General features: G+C 39.3%; 1 protein-coding gene across 5 annotated transcripts in view; it reads right to left on the reverse strand.

Annotated features, from left to right (window-relative positions):
• dapk1 (death-associated protein kinase 1) overlaps positions 1 to 20252 on the reverse strand; it is a 209507-nt gene that overhangs the window by 101052 nt on the left and 88203 nt on the right. For all 5 annotated transcript variants that reach the window (XM_020527228.2, XM_020527231.2, XM_020527232.2 and 2 more), the window contains exon 3: positions 3166 to 3387. In XM_020527228.2, the coding sequence (XP_020382817.1) occupies positions 3166 to 3387 (222 nt within the window). The remainder of the gene's footprint in view (positions 1 to 3165; positions 3388 to 20252) is intronic.

Genomic DNA, 20252 nt, shown 5'->3' on the forward strand with positions numbered 1-20252 from the left:
TTCCTGCTCCTCTGATGCTGCTCGGCCTGCAGTGTTCATCCAGCTCTACACCTTGTTATCTCTGAGTCTCCAGCATCGGCAGTTCCCACTCTCTAAACGCAAGAGGAAATGCCTAAGTACTTTCACATAGAAGGACTGAGGAAACAAAAGGTGCAAACTCATGTAAAGATAGTTTAGTAACAATTGACTCCCTGTAAAGAAACAGTATTGGCAACTGTTCATGTGGAATTGAAGGTCATGGACATATTAACCATACCGTTTGATATTTTTTGGACCAAGCTAAAGGAACTAAGTATTTTCTAAAATTGGGAGAAATGCAGTGTTGAATAAAGTCTAAGGGGATAAATCATAAATGTTCTCTGGATTTAATTTGTTTGATTGATTACATATTGTTTCCCCACTCAATTTTCTTGCAAATTTACCTCTACACTTATTTCTAAGGGAAGAACAAGACATCAGCAGTCTGGTCATATAAATTTCTGTTTACCTATTCATGCTGGGAATTAACATGCACTCCATGAGAGTTAAACATGTTTCAAGAATTCATCACGTACCATATTTATAAGGAATAATTGTTGTAGTGAGTTTAGTGTTTTGAAGCAGGTCATGTAAATTACATAATGCACTTTACCTAGATTTGCTGCTTTTCTTCTTGCTTGTTTATTGTTATTTATGTAAATTATCTGCTTTTCTTCAAAGATACATGCAATTGTTTCTATGCTCAGGTGAGTAACAGTCTCACTGAAACACTGATCAATGTGGTTGAACATTTATATCTCCTCTTGGCCCTTTGTACAATTCGCAATGACAAGACCATGTCAACAGCCCAAAAAATGAAATGCCTTCTAAACCTGTAATGTGCTCTGCTGGGTTCACTCACTCAGAATCAGAGATATACAGCACAGAAACAGATACTTTGGTCCAACTTGTCCATTCTGACCAGATAACCTAAATTAATCTAGTCCGATTGCCAGGATTTGGCCCTTATCCCTCTAAACCTTTCCTATTCATATACCCATCCAGATGTCTTTTAAATGTTGTAATTGTATCAGGCCCCACCACTTCCTCTGGCAGGTCATTCCAGACAAGCACCACCTTCTGTGTGAAAAAGTTGCCCCTTAGGTCCCTTGTATTTCAGTAATCTGCAAACTGAATTGCAGAATTGCTACAGCGCAGAAGACCATCTGGCCCAGTCTGTCTGTGCTGGTTCTCCAAATGGGCATCTCACTTGGCATCATGCTCCTGCCTTCTCCCCATAACAGGATACATTTTTCATTTTCAACTAGCCATCTAATTCCTTTCAGAATGCTTCAAATGAGCCTGCCTCCACTAGACTCTCAGGCTGACCTGAGAGTACTTTGACCTTAAACATGCGTTAATTGAAAATGTTTTTCCTCACATCACTTTGGCTGTATGCTATAGATTAATAGAGAAATGAAAACTTCACAGTACTGAATAAAAACAGTAGAATGGCAGAGTACATCTATATGACACTAAATGCCTTAGAGTCAGAGAAATCTGCAGCATGGAAACAGACCCTTTGGACCAACTCATCCATGCCAACCAGATATCCTAAATCCCTTCCTATGCATGTTTCATCGAGACGCCTTATAAATGTTGTAATTGTACCAGCCTCGACCACTTTCTCTGGCATCTTATTCCATACACACACCACCCTATGCATGAAAATGTTGTCCTTTAGGTCCCTTTTATATCTTTCCCCTCTCACCTTAAAACCTATGCCCTCTAGTTTTGGACTCACCTATACTGGGAAAAAGACCTTGGCTATTTACCCTATCCATGCCCCTCATGATTTTCTAAACCGCTATAAAGGTCACCCTTCAGCCTCCAACGCTTCAGGGGAAATAGCCCCAGCCTATACAGCTTCTCCGAATGGCCCAAACCCTCCAACACTAGCAACATCCTCGAAATACTTTTTTGAACCCTTTCAAGTTTCACAACATCTCTCCTATAGCAGGGAATCCAGAATTGAAGGTAGTATTCCAAAAGTGGCCTAACCAATGTCCTGTACAGCCACAACATGACCTCCCAACTGCTATACTCAATGCACTGACCATTAAAGGCAAGTGTACCAAACACCCGTTTCACTGTCTTGTCAGCTGTGACTCCACTTTCAAGGAACTATGAATCTGTAACCCCAGGTCTCTTTGTTCATCAACGCTCCTCAGAACCTTACCATTAAGTGTATAAGTCCTGCCCTGAGTTGACCTACCAAAAATGCAGCACTTCACATTTATCTAAATTAAACACCACCTGCCAGTCCTCAGCCCATTTGATCAAGATTCCTTTGTACTCTGAGGTAACCTTCTTCAATGTCCACTATTCCACCAATCTTGCTGTCATCTGCAAACTTACTAACCATATCTCCTATGTTCACATGAAAATCATTTATTATATAAAATGACAAAATGCAGCGGACCCAGCAGCAATCCCACCACTGGTCACAGTACTCCAGTCCAGAAGGCAACCCTCCACTCTCTACCTACAACATTCAAACTAATTTTGCATCCAAATGGCTAGTTCTTAAAAAGAAAGAAAAATGTCAAATAAGATTCTACCTTTATTGTGAGTAAACAGAAAAATCAGGTTCTCTATAAAAGGTAACCAACTTTATTTCAGTTGTTTATAATCCATTTCCTTTTACTGATTCAACAAAAGAAAAGGAAATTGTTTCTGGCAGATGCTCACAATACAGACATGTACTATTGAATGTTATTGATTACTTTTGTGGTCTAAAGTTAATTTTGTTTACAGTGGTTTCTGAAGGAGGTTCTAATCATCTTCCATTGAAAAGATAAAAGCACTGAAAATAACGTTTATAGCTTGCTTACAAAGTGGACTAAAGCCAAATGAAAATTGCTGAACTTTCATTTGCAATATCACAACTAACCTACTTAATGTACATCAAAGAAACATGCCAAACAGAGTGTGACCAATGCTTCAAATTTACTGTCTCTTGTTCTCATGGAGGTAAAAGGAACAGGCTCCTTCAACACACACCTGCACATGTTTACATCAATTAGCTCAGATGAATTATGATCCACAGCGCATGGAAAATGCACTAGCCCACACAAGTGAAAAATGATTTTCAGCACACTTTCACACTAAAGGCCAGACAACTTAAAGATGCGAAGATGCACTTACAGTTCAAGAATAAGGATCACATCACTTTTGTTCTCATAAACATCGTGTAGAGTTATGATGTTTGGATGCTGAATCTCCTTTAAGATATTGACTTCTCTCTCGATATCTTCACGGCTTACTCCTCGACGGCTTGACTTTGAGCGGCGTTTTTTGATAAACTTCGCTGCATATCCCATTCCAGAGCTTTTCTCTGTGCATTTTTTCACTATTGCAAATTGTCCACTGGAAATAAAAGTTAGAATTATAATGCGAAGGTAAATAACATGCAAAGAACTATAAACACAGTGGAGCAAATATATTTGTCAGTGAAAGAAATGAAAGGCACTGTATAATGCTGCGCAAGCAAGATTTTAAATTGGTTCTGGGAGATGCTCTGACCTTTATGTCACTTAAGTTCTTCCCTGTCTTCTGTAGATCAGTACAAAAAAAATGAACAATTATTTATTTAACATTCCAGCACTTCAGTAGTAGACGGCTGAGCAGATGAAACCTACATTTACTGACACGAACCAGGACCTACAATTACAGCAAATAAAGCTAGAGTATACTTGAGAATGTACGAGTACCTTTAATCCTGTAAAATAGGTATGAAACGCCTTTTCTTAAATCTCATCTCCTTACATTCTCTTTATACAGCTAGAAAAGCTAAGGGGCAAGATTCAAATGAACAATATATTCTAAGTGTTCCCTGATCTTATTACCTCCTCCCTTCAGGTCCTGCCACTCATGTTAACACAAACGGATTTTGTAAAGACCAGTAGTTTATTTTAAAACAAGTCATTTGCTCGAACTATATCACAGGCACTCAAACGTTTCTGGAAGATGAGCTCTCTCATTCACAGTGCTAGGTTGCTATTTCACTCAGATGAGACAACGCGTGTGCCATGCAGGAAGGGCTAAACAATCAAATCAATGCTTTGTGGTGATTGCAGGTTTCAATTGGGATAGACATAAAAAACAAAAAAAAAGCTTCAGAGGTGATGGAAATCAAACAAAAACACCCAGGAGGTCAGACAATACCTGTAAAAATGAGCAACTGCACAGTGCACTCACAAAAAGTCAATCTGAAGAACGGGAGATATTACGGAAACTCGGATAAAAAAAATGGATAAAACAAAGGTGAATAGGAAAGGTGGAAGTATAGTACAAAAGATAGCAAAGAAAACAGAATGACTTGTAAAGTGCTTAGACAAAGAAAGAAGGTGGTTAAAGGTTTAAGTGACAGTAACAGGTAACAATAGAGGGAATTGTGATTAAAAATAAAAGATACAAGACAAAATGTGTAAATAGTGCAAAAAGGTCAGGGCCCAGAAATATGATAAACTGCTTGGAAACAAAGGATGTGCTTGACAGAAATAGATCAAGCCCAACCAGTTCTCCTCCTACCACTCCGCCAATCATAGGGTCATAGAGATGTACAGCATGGAAACAGAACCTTTGATCAAACTCACCAAGGCCAACCAGATGTCCGAGATAAATCTACTTCATTTGCCAGCATTTGGCCATATCCCTCTAAACCTTTCCTATTCATATACCAACCAGATGCCTTTTAAATGTTGTAATTGTACCAGTCTCCGCCACTTCCTCCTGCAGCTCATTCCATACATGCACCACATTCTGCATGAAAAAGTTCCCCCTTAGGTCCCTTTTAAATCTTTCCCCTCTCACCTTAAACTTATGCCCTCTGGTTTTGGAATCCTCCACTCCTGGAAATAACCTTGCCTATTTGCCCTATCCATGCCCCTTGTGATTTTATAAACCTCTATAACGTCATCCCTCAGCCTCCGATGTTCCAGGGAAAATAGCCCCAGTCTATTCAACTACCCGCTATAGCTCAAACCTTGATACCCTGGCAATGTCCTTGTAAATTTTTTCTGAACCCATTCAAGTTTCACAACATCCTTCCTATAGCAGGGAGACCAGAATTACATACAGTATTCCAAAATCGCCAAACCAATGTCCTGTACAGCTGCAACATGACCTACAAACTCCTACACTCAATACACTGGCCAATAAAGGAAAGCATACCAAACGCCTTCTTCACTATCCTATCTCCCTGCAACTTCACTTTCACTTTCAAGGAACTATGAACCTGCACTCCGAGGTCTCTTTGTTTAGCAACACTCCCCAGGATCTTACCATTAAGTGTCTAAGTCCTGCCCTGATTTGCTTTCCCAAAATGCAGCACCTCACATTTTATCTAAGTTAAACTCCATGTGCCACTCCTCAGCCTACTGACCCATCTGATCAAGATCCCACCTCACACAGAGGTAACCTTATTTGCTGTCCACTACACCTCCAATTTTGGTATCATCTGCAAATTTACTAATGATATCTCCTACATTCACATCCAAATCATTTATATAAAATGATGAAAAGCAGTGGACCCAGCACCGATCCTTGTGGCTCACCACTAGTCATAAGCGTCCAGTCTGAAAAGCAACCCTCCACCACCACCACCCTCTATGTTCTACCTTCGAGCCAGTTCTGTATCCAAATGGCTAGTTCTCCCTGTATTCTGCGTGATTTAACCTTGTCAACCAGTCTACAATGAGGAGCCTCATGAAACACCTTACTTAAGTCTATATAGATCACGTCCACCGCTCTGCCCTCATCAATCCTCTTTGTTACTACTACAAATAAACTCAATCAAGTTAGATCAGACAATTTCCCACACACAAATCCATGTTGACTATCCCTAATCAGTCCTTGCCTTTCCAAATACATGTAAATTCTGTCTCTCAGGATTCTCTCCAACAACTAGCCCATCATGGATGTCAAGCTCACTGGTCTATAGTTCCCTGGCATTTCCTTATCACCTTTATTAAACAGTGGCACCACAATAGCCAACCCCAGTCTTCTGGCACCTCACCTGTGGCTATCAATGATACAAATATCTCAGCAAGAGGCCCAGCAATCACTTCCCTAGCTTCCCACACAGTTTTAGAGACCAGGTCCCGGGGTTTTATCCACCTTTATGCATTTTAAGCCATCCCAGCACCACCTCCTCTGCAATATGGAGATTTTTCAATATGTTGCTATCTATTTCCCCACGTTCTCCATCTTCCATATCCTTCTCCACAGTAAACACTGATACTCATTTAATATCTCCCCCATAGAATCATAGAATCCCTACAGTGTGGAAACAGGCCCTTCGGCCCAACAAGTCCACACCGACAATTGGAGCATCCCACCCAGACCCAATCCCCTATAACCCACCTACTACGGGCAATTTAGCATGGCCAATTCACCTAACTTGCGCATCTTTGGACTGTGGGAGGAAACCGGAGCACCCGGAGGAAACCCATGCAGACACGGAGAGAATGTGGAAACTCCACACGGACAGTCGCCCGAGGGTGGAATTGAACTTGGGCCCCTGGCGCTGTGAGGCAGCAGTGCTAACCACTGAGCCACCATGCCACCCCCATCTCCTGTGGTTTCACACAAGCAGCCCTGCTGATCTTTAAAGGGCCCTATTCTCTCCCTTGTTACCTTCTTGTCATTAGTGTATTTATAAAATCCCTTTGGATTCTCCTTAACCCTAATTGCTAAGGCTATCTCATGTCCCCTTCTTGCTCTCATGATTTCTCTTTTCTCCTACTGCCTTTATACTCTAAGGATTCACTTGATCTCTGCTGTTTATATCTGACATATGCTTCCTTCTTTTTCTTGACCAAAACCACAATTTCTCTGGTCATCCAGCTGATACAAGAATATTGCCGCTGCTCACATTAGGCTCTGCAACTACATGTGCAGCAAGTGAACCTCCATCGCAACAATTGTGGCCACAATGATTACTGGAAGAAACTTAACATGCATTTGAATGAATCAATACTAACTAGTTCTACTGTTGCCCTAGGGAGTCTGTTTCACTGAAATCGTGCTCTCGTGGATTAGTTTTGAAATTATACCACCTCATTCCATGCAGAGCCAGCATTTCCAAATTCTACTCCTCGCAACAAAGGTGGAATAACTTACCATGATGCATGGTAGGAAAAAATAACACGTCAACACTGAGGGTCCAGCTCAAGCTCCAACAGAGCATCCTCACCCCAGTCACTTATCCTCTCCCTCCTCCTACTTCCAGGATGCTGCCATACACCTCACATCATCAAAATATCCATGAATTTGTTTGCAAAATGAAAGCCCATAAAAGATTTAAGTGCAGTGGCAGCATGAATACAAAACTGCCAAGGGATAGCAAGCAGTAATAAACAGGCAAGAACATGAGAATCCTGGAGATTCAGATTCTCCCACCATTAATAACAAAGTTAAATGACATGTTTATCAATTGGTTGTTGAAAATGTTTGTTTATTCTATGATGAGTCATAAATAGAATTATGCTTTTATCCCCATTGTGACATGGAAGACAAGGTTGGAATGTAGAAAGAGACCAGGTCAAGCAGGAAGTGCTGCTTCTGGACAGGACCAGGACCAATTTCCTTGGCATGGTGGTTATTACTGCAGTTGGGCAGATTTCAACTCGAATAGTAGACAGATGGGAACCTCAGCAGGAAGACAGAGAAAAGAAAAACAAGAATAGAAATAAAACACATAAGGTAGGAAGCAAAAATGAAGACAGAAAAATCAGGAAAGGCTGCCAACATCAAAGACCCATCAAATCCCAGTAATGATCTCCTATAACCTCTTCCATCAGGTAGAAGATACAGAAGTTTAAATGTACGCACCAGCGGGTTCAGAAACAGTTTCTTCCCAGCTATTATCAGACTGATGAATGGATTCTCTAGCCTCCAATAATGATCTTGCTAATGTTGATCTTGCCTACTGCAATATAACCTGTACGCCCTGTGCATTATAACCTGTTTGCCTCTAAGTGTTTCACAACCTTTGATCTGCACATCCATGTTTACTATGATCTGCCTCTACTGCTTGTAAACAAAAAACTTTTCACTGTACTCCAGTACACATGATAATAAATCAAATCAATCAAAGGCAAAAACTTCAAAGTGTGGAAACTAGCACCACCTGTGGTAAGAAATCAGAGCTCAATCACCAGACTCAAAACATTAACTCTGCTTTCTTTCCACAGATGTTGCCAGACCTGTTGAGTTTCTCCAGCGATTGCTGTTTTTGTTTCAGATCTCCGGCACCCACAATCTTGGTTTTAAGATTAAACAGCAAATTGGGCCGTGGTGCAATATAAAGCTAAGATGACTTACAAGGTTTAAAAAAAAAGCTTAAAAGCTTTGTCTTTTAATATGCAGAGCATTTGCAATTCGATAGATGAATTAGCGATGCAAATATTTATAAATAATTATGATATAGTAGCGATTAGAGAGGTGTGATTACAGTGTTATCAGGGATGCTAAACCGGACATCTAGGGATATTCATTATTTAGGAAGGACGACAAAAAAAGGGAAAGAGGTTCAGTGGCATTGTTAGTAAAGGAGTAAATCAACATCATACTGCAGAAGGATACTAGCTCAGAAAATCACGATGTGGAATCTGAATGTGTGCGGATAAACATCAATGTTCAGAAAATGCTGTTGGGATTTGTCTATGGACCCCCAAATGTTAGTAGGGATGTAAGGGAATGCATTAAACAAGAAATCAGAGATGCATGCAGTAAGGACATAACTGTAACCATGGTGACTTTAATTTACACATAGGTTGGACAAACCAACTTAGCAATAGTATTGTGGAGAAGGATTTCCTGAAGTGCGTACATGATTTTTTTTTACATTGAGGAACCAACCAGAGTACTGAGCAACTAGAAAGGATTAATTAACAATCTTGTTGTATGGGTTCCCTTGGAGAATGACAACCATAATATGATGGAATTCTTCATTAAGATGAACAGTAGACAAATGCAAATGCAAAATCTAAATAGAGGAATGACGACAGTCTGAGGCATAACTGGTAAGAATGGATTGTGGAAATTTAATTAGGGATTGTATTCGATTCAGAGAGAAGACATGTAAAATTGTTAGGGAAAGCAGGAAGCCTGAGGATTCGGAGCATTTTAGAATTCAGCAAAAAATCAAAGGTCAAAATGAGGAAAATGCAGTTTGAGAGTAAAAGTGCAGGGAAGATAGAAACTGACTGTAAAAGCTTCTATAAATATGTAAAGAGAAAGAAGATAAGTAAGATCCCTTAAAGTTAGAAGGTGTACTTAGATTTTCAAAAGGCTTTTGATAAGATTCCCATTAAGGGTTAGTGGACAATGTTAAAGCACATGGGATAGTAAGTCGTATGTTGGGTATGAATTAAAAACTGGTTAACAGACAGGAAACAGGGAGTAGGAACAAATGGGTCTTTTTTCAGGTGATAGGTGGTGACTAGTGGGGTACCAAAAAGATCAGTGTTTGGGTCCAATCAACTCACTAAATATATAAATGAATAGCAGGCTTAAAGGGATGAATAGCCTATTCCTGCTCCTAGGTTCTATGTAACACTAGAGGGGTTTTCTTAACCAAATTTAAAGGACAGACATCAACAGAATATTTGGCTCTTTGCGAGACCCAAGGCTAAATTAGTGGAATCCCACAGACTGAGTTACAAACGTAGAAAACAGGTAGAGTAGGCCATTTGGCCCTTTGAGCCTGTACCACCATTCTACACGATCATGGCTGATTATACAAATCTCAGTAACCCATCCCCACCCTCTCTGTATACCCTTTGACCACTTTAGCCTCAACAGCCATGTCCAGCTCTCTCGAGTATATCTAATGAACTGGCCCCAACAGCTTCCTCTGGGACAAAATTCACAGGTTCACAACGCTTTCAGTGAAGAAATGCTTCCTCATCTCAGTCCTGAATGGCTTACCCCTTATTCTTAGATGGTGACCCCTCGTTTTAGGCGTCTCCAACATTCGGAATGTTCTTCCCACATCCAGCCTGTCCAGTCCCATCAGAATTTTATATGTTTCTATAAGACTCCTCCTCATACTTCTAAATTCCAGCAAATATGAGCCCAGTTGATCCAGTCTTTCCTCATTTGTCAGTCCTGCCATCCTGGGAATCAGTCTGGTGAACCTTCACTGGACTCCCTCAATAGCAAGAACCTTCACTGGACTCGGACTAGGAGACCAAAACTGTACACAATAATCGAGGTGTGAGATGGGACAATAGGAGGAAAATTGTTTTGCCTCAGACAAGCTAAACTGCCAAATTCATCACCTGACCAAGGCAGTGTCATTGGTATTGTAATGAGCTGATAATGATCCAACAGCATGAAACAGAGACAATGACCAGGCCCTGGCCAAAGTGAAGCACTGATCTTATAGTTTGGAAATTGGAAATTAGGTACAGCACAACATCCGGCACATTGATCATCACAGACTTTGTGGCATAGGAGAAATTATTAGAAGGCATCTCGACAACAACTTTCATTTATATAGCTTCTTTGATGCAATTAAACATCCCAAAGCGTTCCATAGAGACATTTCAAAACTATTAACAGCTGCACAGGAGTTATTAGGGTAGATGACCAAAAGTTTGGTCAAGAGGCAGATTTTAAGGAATATTTAAAAGAGGAAAGTGAGGATAAAATAAAAGGTAGAAAGATGTAGCATGGGTATTCCAGGGCTTGCAGCCCAGGCAACAGAATGCATGCACTCTAACAGTGGAGCAATAAAACTTAAGGATGTTCAAGACATTTGGATTAGAGAAAACAGAGCCTGTCAGGGCCGAGTGACCTACTCCTGCTAATTTGTAATTATGTATGCATAAGTAAATTTTTAAGAAAAATTTAAAACTTAGAGAAAAATGTGGAGTGACATTTTTGTACCAATGTAACAATGAAGTGGTGCAACAGGAATTAAAGGATTTGTAGGAATAGAGAGCAAAAGGACAATCAAGGAAAGATATCAATGTCCTGATGAAGGTGCTGAAGAAATTAATCTGAATGGTACCAGGTACAAGGAACTTAACTTTTCTGGTGAGATTATAGAAGCCCGGACTGTTATTAAAGGTCTGATTGATCTGATCTGATTTTCAGAATCATAAATGGCTTAGATGAAGTAAATAAAACAAAACCGTTTCCAGTGACAGAAGTTGGTCACTGGGAATCACAGATTTAAGGTTGTTGACAAAAATCACCAAAAATGACATTTGCAGATTCAAAAGCCTTTCAAGAGAGAAGTGGATAAGTAATTTGTGGGGGGAGAATAAACTAGAGCTTTGGTAAAGAGCAGAAGAATATGATTAATTGGAAAAACTCCAAAGAGTTAGCAGCAAAGTGAAACAAGAATGTTCTCCTTCGGTGATATATAGTTCTATAACTTCCACTAACTTGCAAGTGGAATCCTTCATTTACATGTGGAATTATCAACACCAATATTAAATAGAAATGAAGACAAGACACCTAGTAGAAAGAGGAGATGCTGCTGTCTGACTTTATGTTGAGCTTCATCATTTTTGTCCTTGATACTTTGTTGCAAAGAGTTCAGAAAAGTGACAGTGACAATCTGGCAAGCAGAAGGGAGTTTAGGCTTACCCTTGTGGGAAAAAACAATCATTTTGCAAACAACAAGTCACATTACCTGTGTCGCTATCCTGATTTAGGGAGGTGATGCCTAGTGATATCATTGCTAGATTATCAGAGACCCAGGTAATATACTGGGGACCCGGGTTTGAATCCTGCCATAGCAGATGGTGGAATTCAAATTCAGTAAAAGAAATAACTGAATTAACAGTCGAATGATGATCACGAAGCTGTTGTCAACCATCGGAAAAGTCCATCTCGTTCGCTAATGTCCTCCAGGAAAGGAAACTGTAAAGAAACCATCTTTACCTGGTCTGGCCTACACACGACTCCCGATCCATAGCAATTTTTAACTGCCTTCTGGACAATAGGGATAGGCAATAAATGCTGGCCTAGCCAGAAACACCCACATCTCATGAATAGATTAAAAACAAAAGAGGCTACCAGTCAGGAGTAAATATACTAAGTTGAAAAAAGCAGCGTGTAAATTGCTGCCTAACTCAGAAGTGTACTTGGACCATAGAGAATGATGTCTGAAAGTGTAAATAATTGTAAATCTCTTATACTTGCATAGGGCTAAAAAGAAGGAAAGGTAGGGCAGATAGTGAAACAGTGAAGTAGGAATTCAAGGAACGAATAGTATCTTTGGAAAACTCATAGGAAAGAGCAGAAAAAGATGCTTGATGATAGATGTGTTGAAGAAAATGGATGAAGATTAAGTTATATATTAACAGAGAGGAGTGGGTGGTCATAGCTTTCTTGATTCATAAATTGAATACGTCATCTACACCAGCAACGCAATTGAAAGTTAAGAATACACATACATACGTGATAAGCAATGAATGCATTGCATAATCATGAATTACGTGGAAAACAATTTGGAGAAACTCTTCCAAATTCTTAATCTGTGGATTGCACCCAAGTTTGGTCCACACTAAAATTATGGCAAGACAGTATGAGTTATGGATACTATCCATAAAGATTCTAAACTTAAAACACTGGGATGTTCTCTATGTCTATTGCACAGTACATTTTAGTTGAAACTCAAGTCTACCATAAATACACAAATGAGGTTAACAAGGGTCCTGCACTATACGCTATTACTAGCCATATTCACTTACTGTTGCATTCATGCTTAACATAAGAGTTCGATACAAAACAAAATCAGCATGGCTGTCAAAACACTCTACTTAAATGAGTTTTAGTATCTCAAAGATTCCTAGAACAAGCCTGTAAAAATATCACTCTCAGGCAATCCGCTGAATTATTGAATACTGATTGAGTCTATCAATGCCATCTAATTGCTGTGTGGCAAGTGTTAGAGTTTTGTCACACCCTTACTACACATCAAAACTAAACAATTTCATTAGCTTTAAAGTGCTTTCAAGCATGCAGTGGTCATGAAAAGCACTATGTAAATGCAAGTTTCTTTGTGGTAACAGCCATGGATGTTGGGGATACAGCTTTGATAACTGACAAATTTCAGCAAGGGTCTCCACGGAGAAGCACAACATTCCTAGCAAAATATAGTGCAGTGTGGTAATGGCATTGCTCACTTGGACTATCATTTTCTGGGATTTCTGCACCGTAACAACGGTTTAAGGTCTAGATTTAGTAATTTTTAGAAAATTTTTTATTCTTACTATAGATCTGAATTAAGACGAAACTAACCCATTTTAATGCTCGTATAATGGTGTAGGTATAAAAAACTCATCACTTGGCTGGTCAGTTTACAAACAACATTGGGTAATCTCCAGTCAACCGAAGACTTGGTGTCTAACTTTCTATCTGGTGAAAAAACATTATTTTTCAAAGAAGAGCCCAAGCCTCATAATAAAAATAGTGCACTTTATTGAAAATGGTCATTTGAAATATTTATACTTGCAAGAATGGTGTTTGACTCAGGAGATACCTGTTGTTTGTCAAAGGAGGAAGAAATGAAATCAGGAATTATAATAGATAGTAATCGAAATGCATGTGTGAATTTGAATCTGCCTTCTGAACTTGAATCCTGTAAATTTAAACAAAGACTCTCTGATGATGCCAGACTCAGTTGGAATTAATCAGAAATAAATTAGCAGAAACACAGAATTGCTTTTGAAACTGAATGCTGTAACACACAACCCTTCTAACACAGTAAAACATTTCTCATTTCATCGCCACTGCACCAGAGATCCCTCCAGTGCAGGAATAATCACCTACCCATTGATTATTGCTTTCACCCTAAGGTTATAGCAAACAATGTCACCCAATGTGTCCTTCAAAAGTTATTAATAAGCTAAATTGGATAGCTGGGTTCATTATACAATTAGTCAGAAATAATTATAGACTGACAAGAGTATTGATCAATCAATCAATAGCATCAATTCTACAGCAAGACAGAGAAGTTAGCTTATTTGAACAGCAAGAAAAGTATGCGGGTGCATCAGAAACAAGTTAAAAAAACTGTGACCAGGATGATTATTGCCTTCAGAAACTAAGTCACGAACAAGAAAATCGCTTGAATAACAGCAACGACAACAAAAAAAAAGTCACTGCAGAAAAAGTCAGTTAGGAGAGAAAACAGGGAAGTGATATAATCAATAAGGCTCACACCCACGATTCATTTTTGTATGCTAGAAATTTGACATGAACCACACATGACTCTTGTCGCAAACAAAATGAGAATATGTCTGTTCATTGCACCCTTTCACAGAGTTCAGGGCTAAGAAAAACGTCAATCCCTATTGCATTCCCAGAGCAATGTCCTTAAGTTTCATCAGTTAACTAAGACAGTTAATAGTTCCTGCTGCAATTACATGCCAACCACAGTCCAACCAATCAAACTGCACATACTGTATAAATTTTTCCTTCCTTTCTAAAGTTGTTTCTTCCTTGCATTTCAGGCCTGATGAGTACAAAATCAAAAGGTTTGGTTTTGAATCTCTATTTCGCAATGTTCAGGTGATGGTTTTGTAATGAACAAACCTTTTACACTGTTTAAAATATAGAGCAGTACTGCTGATTATTTTTAAACTGAAACACTTAAAAACTAAATGGAGGCTACATATGAACTTATACAAATTCTTAGTTCATGGGCGATACTCAGGAAAAGCCGAGTCTTTGGTTGTAATGGTGAACAATAACCAGGGCAGCAATGTTGATAATGGACACACTACTGGTCTCCAAGTCACAAGGAGGTGTTAGGAATGTATCAGAGATAGTAGGAACTGCAGATGCTGGAAAATCTGAGATAACAAGGTGTAGAGCTGGATGAACACAGCAGGCCAAGCAGCATCATAGGAGCAGGAACGCTGACGTTTCGGGCCTAGACCCTTGTCAGGTTTTGCAAACAGTTGTACTTTAAACTGTTTGCATAGATGTAAGATGGATTGCAGTTAAGAATCAAAAGGGTGGCAAATTAGCATTTCTACTTGCACAGAAGGTCTGTATGATTCACATTGTCAGGGAGTTGGGGTTTGGAAATGAAGCAATCCAGAGGAAGCAATAAGGTCAGATTGCCATTACAAGACCTAAAAGACGCCTGAGACTCTCAAACACAATCAGTCTGCAAGGATCTGGGAAACAAATAGAGGCAGCCATTCTCTATGTTTACCATGCAGAATAAAGATGGGTTCTCATGCTCAGATTCAGGAGACCAAGTTCATGAGGGTTTAAACTAGACCAGAAAATTTGCCTAGCTTTAGCTGGGGAGGGAAGAATCTCCAGGGCAAATGATAATCTTCGATATCTATTCAGGCATTTGTAGTTATCCAGCTAGAAAAGGAAAAAGCCATTGAATGCTCAGAATAGCTTTGGACTAGTTCCTGAAGAATGAAGCATCCACTTAAGGGATAGGATAAGGTATAGAGAGAAAATTTTGGGTCAGTTTAAAGAAGTTAAATGGGAGACTTTTACGGTAGTTTAGTGCATGTGTTGCCTACTGAATAATATTTAGAGATTGTTGCTTTTAGTTCACTTATTACAATTTTTTAAAATGTCATATGATCCTACTTGTTAACCACTTCGAATTAAAATAACTTTCTAAAAATTATTGGTCTCCCAACAGGGATCCTAATTAATTCAATTTGTAATAATTACAGCACAGATCCTCAGCAGGTCTGGTATTTGCCCCCATTTCAGATTAATGAATATTTACACATACTCCAAAAATTATCCATGCAATATGTTCTTTCATGCTTCCTTAACATGGTTTAAAAAAAAGGGAAGTACAGACCACAGAAAAATGTATTTTATGACAAGTAATGCATGTTGATCATGCACTGCTTACACAGGAATAAGCTGAACAGTCGCTGTGTAAATATTATACACATTGGAAGTCAGAATCAACACTAATGTAAATCTCCAAGAAGTGAAACCACATTATAGTTGAACGATGATTACATAGTGGAAGGGGCAGAGTCAGAGGGAAGGTGCACAGAACACAAGGTTCCAAAGCCTCTTTTACACGCAATGCAATTTTAAAACATCTTTATTCATTGTTAGGTTAACATTAACAATGGTTGTTATGTCAACCATATTATGTAATAAATCTGTTAAAAATAGTTAATTGCTGTAAAATTATACAAATAATCAGAAAATTAGTGTCCTGATCATTGCCATTCTATATATGCATCCTAATAATGAAAGAGGTAAATGTAAAAAGTCATGGAGTGAAGGCAAGAAAATAAACAGGAGAGGCGAAATCGAACAGCAGGTAGGTGGCTCCGGAGGGATATTTGGGTCAGTTGAGAGATGGGGTCAAGCTCAGAGAGTAGGAATTTCCTCATGGGAATTTCCTTGTGAGATCTGCATGCCACAAGAGATTCACAGCACACAGCGTTATAACAGACTTCAATATATCAGGCAATGGTCAACTTCAGCTACTGAATGAAAAATAAATTTACAACTGTCGACGGTCCTTATTGGAATCTCTTCAAGTTAGAATTTTCTGGATCACCATGTCAGATTATCTTAAGAATGGATAAACGTTTGCAGACATTAAAAAATGCAACTGCTGCTGTTGTCTGTCTGAGCAAACAGGATTAACTAGAATGCCACACCCTGCTTTTGTTTTCATCACACTGTAGCTGTAGAACAACAAAGAAACAAAAAAACAGGGAAAATATTTCAGTCTCCATTTCAGAAACGAGAATTGCAAAAGGGGAAAAATATATTTGTTGCAGACCAACTTATATAATCAAGAACCAGTAACAAAACTCAGTATACACTGCAAAACTTGGGGCTCTTGTGACACAGTGGTATCTTTCCCTGAGCCAGGAGGCCCACTTTCAACTTCAGCCTGCTCCAGAAGTGTTTCACAACGTATCTAAACAGACTGACACTACAGAATTGGAAAGACTGCATGTCAAGTAGCCTAGTTGGCTACTGATTTACATTAAAGTTAGGCTTTACTGCTACATATACTCAAGCATAGGGAAAAGTACACCATCTTTGGTGCAAAGGTACCTAGATACAAAATCTTAGGTATAATGTGGAAAAATAGAAAAATAAAGTTAAAAATTCAAAATACAGTCCTTCTTAAGTGCTTAATCATGGGCCTGGATCCAGGGTCTTCCACCCCGATACTGAGCCCATCACCAGCTCAAAGCAAATCGGAGTCTCTTCACCACACCACAGAACCAGATCATCCTTCTTCAGTGCCACCTTGTCTCAACCAACGCTACTGCCACGAAACCGCGCTGGCCCAATCTCGGCTGTGCTGCCACCACAGAAGATGCTGGGCATTGGGCCCAAACTGGTCTCCCTCCATCGCTGCCGGGAGCACAAATTCGACTTCCTTTGTGGCTGCGGCAGCTGGGAACAAATCTTGCCTTCGACGCGTTGGACCCCTTGATGCCATCTGAGCTCTCCACAGAAGGTAAGTAGGTTAAAGTAAAAAAAAACAAAGCAGTAGGAACAAAAGGTAAAAGCGGACAGAGCAGATGAGCTCCAGGCTCAGGAGACTGCATGCTGTGCTGCTACTCTGCCACCATCTTGACTGTCTTCAACTCAAGTCTGCGCTGGGACTCAACTCACCACCACCAATGTCATCTAAGAACGGGACTTAAACAGAAAGAACAAAAAACAAGAAAGAGAAAAAGAAAAGCACAACCTCCACCGTTATCTTGAAATCTAGTGCTTTAAAAGTGAAAGAACAGCCAGGAACCCTTGTATACAAACTGACAAAGCAATGGTCATTACCCAACTGCAATTGTATTTTGAAACAATATTTGAACTCATTAACCCTGACGTAGAAAGTATGATCAGCAACATCTTCATTACCATTCTCCAACATTCTCATTTGTTTCAAAATCAGCTGACAGTAGTGCCAGAAGCCTGCCTAGGAAGTTAGCAAACAGGATCTCACAGCAGTATCATCATCCTGGAATTTAAAATTATAATTTTTTTTATGGACTAGTCTTGAGACAATATTAGCAGCATGCCCTAGCTAAATCTAATCTTCTCTTCACGCGAGGCCAAACACAAACCTTCCAGAAAGGGTCAGCAAAAAGCAACTGGAATAGTCAAGCCTAGCTGACCGACTTATCCTACCTCCACTGGAGTCAAATACAAGTCAAGTAAAAAGCTCTATAGATTGGAGGATTGAACTGGCTCCGTTTCATTCTTTGCAGTGTATATATAGTGATGAAACGAAGTAAAACACTAATATCAGTTTGCATTCTTAACTCTGTTAGCAAATTGACAAAGCTTTTTAGCAAACAATTATTTTATTTCATGGTAAACCTAAAGATACACAATGTTAGGTGGCTTGGACTAACTCAATAACTAAAGTTAGATATGGGGAGCATCACTAAGAGGTGAAAAGTAAGTAAAGAGATAGGATTTCTGCTCCATTTTTTCCATGGTTGGTTCTACAAAGTGCCAGAGTTTGGGTGTTGGATGAAGAGGCTGCCCTCCCAGATTCAATAAACTTTTCAAACAAAAAAATCACTAAAAATACATGAAGTAGGGGTCAGTTAGCTCAGTTGGCTGGATTGCTTGTTTGACGCCATTAGCATAGGTTCAATTCCCACACCAGCTGAAATGATCATGAAAGTCCCACCTTCTCAACCTCATCCTTCACCTGTGGCGTGGTGATCCTCAGGTTAAACCACCACCAATTGTCTCTCGGACGAGTGAGTAGCTCCACAGAACTCTGTATACAAAGATAAAGTTGCCATAGTCCCAAAGATTGGTACCAAAGGTCAAGATGCTTTGAATTATGTTGTTATGGTTCACTATTTCACAAAAATGAAGAGTATTTTATAAAAGCTTTACTTGCGAAGCATAATAGTTTTCCTCTACAAGATCTTAGCTTGTACAAGTCTTATTGGAGTGGGGGGGGGGGGGTGCGGCGTTGGAGGTGACGATATTTGGGATTTCAAGCCAGTTATTATTTTTACATGAAGATCTTATGCATGCAGTGAAACCAAATTTTAATTCCCGTACGCAGAGGAATGATGTTTAACAATGTAGCTTTATTTCTGTCTTAACTTTAGGCTTTATGACAACATGCTTTCAAAATAAATCACTTCCAATATGACCTATAGTATTAATGCAACATATAAAGTTTTAACACACATTTCCATCTACTAAAAATCAAATTCTACAGATTTTGTTCTGGTATTTATAATCCACTACTGTTTTACATTACCATGTTACTAATTAGGACTTCACATTAACTTTAAACAGCTTTCTCTTTTAAAAGTTGCAACGTAAAAAACTTGGGTTCAATTACCACAGTCCAACATTTTAGTCATACCTACTCATGCACTCATTTAGTGTGAATTCAGGGCAGCTGGAGTCTGGGAACTTTCTCAACAAATTTACACTCTTCAGTATTGCTCAGTAATGACCATTAATTACAACACCACAGATGTTGCCAGAGCTGCTGAACTTTTCCAGCAATTTCTGTCACTTTGTTTTTGTTTGATTTCTAGCATTCCCTATAGTTCTTTCAGTTTTTCAATTAATGATCCTTTTTCTGGGGGTGGGGTGGGCTGCTGCTAGTCAAAGGAGCCAGTTCTTAGTTGGCAGTCTGATGGAATCAGAACTGCATAAGCATTAAAGTAAAGCAGTTCTGGTTTCACCCTCTCTCTCAAATTCATTCTCTCCGAAAACCCTTCCTACTCAAGGCTTTTGATCTCTACAATGAATCCTATTACATCCTTCAGCTAGGGAATTGGGATGCTTTAAGAGCCCAGTACCAGGACAGAAAAATAGGGAAGTAGCCACATTATCAACTCAATTAAATAAAACAAAACAAAGAATTGTGGATACTAGAGATCTGAAACAAATGAAAACAAAATTGCTGGAGAAACTCAGCAAGTCTGGCAGCATTTGTCGAGAGAACAGAGTTAATATTTTGGGTTCAATAACTCCTCTTCAGAGCTGAACTCAATAGGTTAATTCTATTTTCTCTCCACATATGCTGCCAGACCTGCTGAGCTTCTCCAGCAATTTCTGTTTTTTTTTAATTACCAATACAACTGTTTGCTAATCAGAGGATCACGAAACCTGAATTTCAATGTACCAGGACTAAATCAGTTAAGTGGATGTTTATGGATATGGCAATGATCACGCAAGGTTGAAGGGTGACCTTACAGAGATCATTAAAATCATGAGGGGTGTGGACAAGGTGAATAGCAGGTGTCTTT

The sequence above is a fragment of the Rhincodon typus genome, chromosome 3 (genome assembly GCF_021869965.1).
Source record: "Rhincodon typus isolate 14 chromosome 3, sRhiTyp1.1, whole genome shotgun sequence".
Classification (NCBI taxonomy): domain Eukaryota; kingdom Metazoa; phylum Chordata; class Chondrichthyes; order Orectolobiformes; family Rhincodontidae; genus Rhincodon; species Rhincodon typus.